At 30.3% G+C, this 5,474-nt stretch overlaps 1 protein-coding gene across 1 annotated transcript in view; it reads right to left on the bottom strand.

Moving 5' to 3' along the window:
- Positions 1-473: 473 nt before the first annotated feature.
- Positions 474-5,474, bottom strand: part of LOC106458607 (ras and EF-hand domain-containing protein-like) — a 52,793-nt gene continuing 47,792 nt past the window's right edge. Inside the window, exons 20-22 of the mRNA XM_022384873.1 lie at positions 3,618-3,728; positions 1,906-1,982; positions 474-1,372 (exon numbers count right to left, since the gene is read on the bottom strand). Coding sequence (XP_022240581.1) covers positions 1,291-1,372; positions 1,906-1,982; positions 3,618-3,728 — 270 coding nt within the window. The 3' untranslated portion in view covers positions 474-1,290. The remainder of the gene's footprint in view (positions 1,373-1,905; positions 1,983-3,617; positions 3,729-5,474) is intronic.

Here is a 5,474-nt window from a genome sequence, read left to right as displayed (position 1 = left end):
TAAAATGAGCATAAAAGTGTTTTAGATTCCAATTATATTATTTACATTTGTTTGTATAGTCTTTGAAAGAAAACTAGATTTAGTTTTCCTATATTTACATAACTTATTTTGGTTTGTTACTGCATTTCGAAAAATAATGTCTAAAACTATTTATTCTTGTTAAGAACTAGAACTGTTAAGAGAAAATCAAATTATAAAACGACATTAATTAAGTTACAGCTGGTGGACACTGTTGTACAATTTGATTTATATTTATAACGATTTCCACTTTGCAATCGAAATTAAGGCTTTAATTTGGAGCAACTCGTCTCGACAATTTTATAACATGTTACGTTAAAATCATAAATAATATTCGACGTTAAACTGGTACACAATTAAAAACATTTTATTCAGGCCTATCTACGGCCTTCAAAAAGTTGACGACTCTACATGTTTCGACGTTACAACGTTATCCTCAGGAGTCGAAACATGTAGAGTCGTCAACTTTTTGAAGGCCATAGATAGGCCTAAATAAGATGTTTTTAATTGTGTACCAGTTTAACGTTGAATATTATTTATGATTTTAACTTTATACACAAGTGCCAAAATACTATAATTAACGTGTTACGTTATTGCTTAATTCCAACAGTTAGTTTTAAAGCGTGATGTTGAAACAGTTTTAATGGATAATATTAACAAAATTACAGCTAAACATGATTTTAACTTTATACACAAGTGCCAAAATACTATAATTAACATGTTACGTTATTGCTTAATTCCAACAGTTAGTTTTAAAGCGTGATGTTGAAACAGTTTTAATGATAATATTAACAAAATTACAGCTAAACATAAAATTAAAAAGTCAAAATTACTTAACTGTTATAAAATACTCTACATTTAAAAAGATATATTGCATTATTGCTTGTTTCCAACAACCATAGATTAATTAAGTTTTTTATCAAACTATTATTGAGAAAGTAATAATCTCCTTCATATATTTCTTAGAGGGAAGATGTTGCAAGAAATAGTTTGGAAACATTTGTTTTATAGTACGATAATGATTGATTTTAAATGATGAATTGAAACTGTTTTATCAATTGATAGGGTGATGAAATTAGTAACAGATAAATGCTTCCAAAACACTGTCTAAGCTTTCAACTGGGAACTAAAAACGGGACATACAACTTATTTATTTTAAAAGCAATTTAAAGAATTGTATATTTAATTCAGCGAGATGCCAACTTTTCTAACGCTAAATTCATAATTTTCGACAAATGTGTTAATAGTCAGGAAAAAAAAAACGGTTCGATATTAGCAACACTTTTTCTTCTTTGCATCTTCTTGAAGCCGCAAGACGCGTTCTAGCTCTTCATCTTCTCGTGCCCGTAGAAGACTATGAAAAAAAAAGATGGAAATTCCCAGCTTTAATGCCTATACTGTACTGATGTTCTTATTCAACATAATTGGCTTTTTCTGAAGTTGCAACATTATTGAAAAATACGTGATATATTTCATTTAATGTTATGATAATTTTAATTCTAATCTTACCAGATTTTAACTTATATTCACTTGAGCTGTTAAATCGAGGACAGAAATGTACTAAAATAAGGAAACAACCTATGTCTGTGTAATGATTTTATAACTTAAATTAAGTATATTATTATGCGTAGAATGGGATATTAAGCTAACAATCTCAAGAGGGGTTAGTTTTTTAGCAAAATTGAATAGAAGTAATAGATTTTGAATATATTTTAAAGAGCCAAACGAGTAATGGTTTTCAACCAATTTATCAAAATTTCGTATGAAAGAAAAATAAATAATTTGTAGTATTGTTACTTCAGCCATATCATAACTGTAAAATATTAAAACATACATATATATTCAACTATAACATTACAACATATTTAAGGAATTTATGTGAAATACCTGCTCATTCCTCGAATTGCATTTTCCACTCCTATTCCAGATTTGGCACTTGTTTCGTAAAATAAGGCATCGAATTCCTGAAACAAAATGCAGATTCATATTCCATGAAACAAGTTGACATAATCAAAACATAGAAGTACTATCAAAGTTACTTTTATTTAGATAACAATTATTGTAATTAAATGTTTAAATATTCCTTTAGTTCTTCGTAAACGAAGTATCTTATAGTGTTAGTTATGAAAACGAGACATTACAAATTGTGAATTAATAGCATTATACGTCCAGACTAACGCAAGCTTTCAAAGATATTTCTAATGTGGATTTAGCCTGGAAGTATATATATATTGATGAATTATTGTCACAGTTGGCATGGCAGTTGTTAATGTTAATGATAAAGTTGTTAATGATTAAGTTGAGTTACTAGATAAATATACTCGTTTATGAAACATTTCATTCCCTTCAATAATAACAGGTTATGCAAATTATTATCTTATCACAGACTACCTTTTTTGTTTAATGTGCTTCTTTAATTTCCCAATGGAATTACCAATGATAATGAATGGATTTAATACCAGTTCTTTCTTTGATAATATTACAGTGTTTCTTTCAAGGACCCTTACGTGCAATGCCTTACAGTTTACCTGTTTCTTTTCTTTTGCTCTTTAGGGTTTTTGTATTGATTAGTGTTTTAAACCTAGCACTTCTTGAATTAATGTTACTTCTTTTTTAACCCATTTGTTCAGATAATTTCGATAAAACAGTTCTAAGATCTGATATTGTTTGACAAATTGTCACTAACATCTGACGAAAGAAAGTTACCTAGATAGGTCAGAACTGAAAATCAGTATAGATAATTTAACACGATGTTCTAATTAGATGCAAGCAAAGTCACAAAACAAAAATGTAATGATTAGCTTCGTTGATTAATCAGATTAGTTGGGTACCCATTTAACAGCATTTGTGGTTGCAATCTCACGAAGTTCGACCAACTTAGGAGGTTAATAATGTAAAATAATCATAGTATTAAATAACCCATAATAAAAAATATTAGTATATTATACGTACTACACGTTCTAATCAATGTTGTTAATGAAATTACCATTAAAAGAATAGAACTGAACTTACAAAACATAAAAATTGGCTTTTGCTTCATGCACTAAAATCATGATAACAGTAAAACACAAGGATACACTTAAACGTCATCTAACGAGATTTTTATTAACCTAGATCTAAGCGCACCAAAATTGGGGTTACTACATTCAGATACACGCATATCTAGTACACCAGTTACTTTAGAACTACTCAACAATATTAACTTTTTTGAGACATGCAGATAGTACATATCGATATAAATTGCGAATCTGACTTTTAACATAATTTTCTGACTTAGAAAAAAAAAGGGACGTATTTGATTAAGCGTATGAGCTGACTATTATAATAACCAATTAGCTTGGATTTTCAATAAGTCTGTATTATCAATTGAAACTATTTTTCCGTGCGTCACCAATGTAGATTTCTGAATGTACTCCAACCTAGTTCAGAAGACGCGTCTTGTCCTAATATCTTTTAAGTTAACAGGAAATGAAAACAGATACGTTGTTAAACTTTCTGCTATCATGAAGAGTTAAGATTTGTTACTACTTGCAAATCTGTCCAATCGTCGTCCTATCTGTACAGATAACATCACAGGCTACAGAATAAAGATGTATTACCTCAGCTAGCCGACTTCCATCTTTTATTTGAATTACCCGATCATCCTCCTTTTCGCATAAATCCGTTTTGTTTCCTATAAGCACTAGAACGATTTTGTCGTCAGCACCTTCCTGAAAATGATCGCTACTCTTTACTTTCTAAGAATCATTGTTCTCAATACCAAGTTAATGATGAAAAGTATACTTTTTATACTTAAAACAAGTAAGTAACGAGAGAAAGATTTATAGAGGTATCTCATTTAGTGGTCATGTACACTTTCAATAACTTGTAGAAGTTAACAGGATACACAATCTTCAAAGGATTCGTTGCATCGTCTGCTGTATTTAGAAAGAAAATTTACAGAACATAAAATCGACGGGGTCCAAATCCATTGGCTTTCTAAACACATTTTCTTAACTATTTAAACACGAAATTGTTCGTGGGTTTATAACTATTAGTTACAGGACCTCTCAAAAGTATGAATCACAAAACAAGTAAACCAAAATACCGTTAATGTCACAGGTAGTCATATTAATCACTGCTGGTGTTTACTATGTAGCTTAAATATCAAATAAGTGATTTTACCCACTTTTCGGGGGCCAGTTCTTCAGAATGAGTGGTGTGACAGACAAAATACAAAATTACTCAATGTGATACGATATGTGGTAGTGAAGTGAAAGGTATGTAAACAACTCGGTAATTTGAGGATTATTCGAATATCTTTTCCAGAATTAAAGAAAGCTTACTCATTCAAAAACTGAATCCTGAACTGAATTAACCTACTAGGTGGGCCAAAAATTTCACAGAAATTTATAAAATTGTGATGTTGATTCTTTTTATTTACATTTGAGTTGTATGTGAATATTTCGAAAGCTAATGTAGTTTTTTTTTCAAAACTATCACAAGTTTTGATTAAAAGATCAATAGGAATATTTTCGCTGAAAAGTTACCATTTAGGTTGTGGTAACTATCATTCTGAAAATTTAAGGATTTTTGGAAAGATTAAATTTCGATAAAAAGTAATTATATTATTTAAGATCCCGGTCAGTCAGAAACCACCAAAAATTACAGTTTTTTTCGCAGGATAAAAATTAAAATTGCAGAATTATTTTTTGCGCGGAAATATACCATAAAAATCGGATAACACTGCCATATGTAAAATATTCAACTGTTTCGAAATCAGTTTTCCATTTTTGCGCGGAGCAAGTATGACCAAAGTTACGAGAGGGCCAAGATGACGTGAAGAACATAAATACAATAATAAAGGAAGCTGCAAAAGCTGTGAAATGTGTTTACATTGTGATATCCATGTGTTTACCATGTTATCCCCCAAAGTAGACGTGGAGTAGTGCAAAAGATGCAAAAGCTAGTAAAAAAAAAGAAGGAAGAGACAGAGCAAGATGTTCTTATGGAAATATGTGCCGAAGAGAGTGTTTCGTTATAAGATTTGGATATTGAGATTGAAGACGTACTAGAAGAAAACTAGAAACATGTTTATTCTCACTAATTATGCATTGAAGTTGATTACTAACATCATTTTAATTAAAATAACTCTAATATTTGCTAAAAATCAAAGCATTCCGAATCTTTCCTTTGATTTTCTGGGAAGTCGGGAGGCAGAAGATCGTTTTCGCCTATTTCTCCGCGACCAGAAATGATTTCTAAATTCTGAAAGCTGCTATCGCCTTTTTAGACCATTCCACACCTTTTTAAAGAAGTGCTCACGGCAGCCCCAAAGGTGGGTTTCTCGCTGACTGGGATACTAAATATCAGAACTTACTATATCTTTTTTTTTCTTGAAATAATGTGTAATGATTCTAACTACTATAACTAAGACATTTATCAGCATAAACTTTTAATTTACCTGAACGCTAGAT

The sequence above is a fragment of the Limulus polyphemus genome, unplaced genomic scaffold, assembly GCF_000517525.1.
Source record: "Limulus polyphemus unplaced genomic scaffold, Limulus_polyphemus-2.1.2 Scaffold492, whole genome shotgun sequence".
In the NCBI taxonomy this organism is placed as follows: Eukaryota; Metazoa; Arthropoda; class Merostomata; order Xiphosura; family Limulidae; genus Limulus; species Limulus polyphemus.
This window is presented reverse-complemented; position numbering and strand designations above follow the sequence as displayed.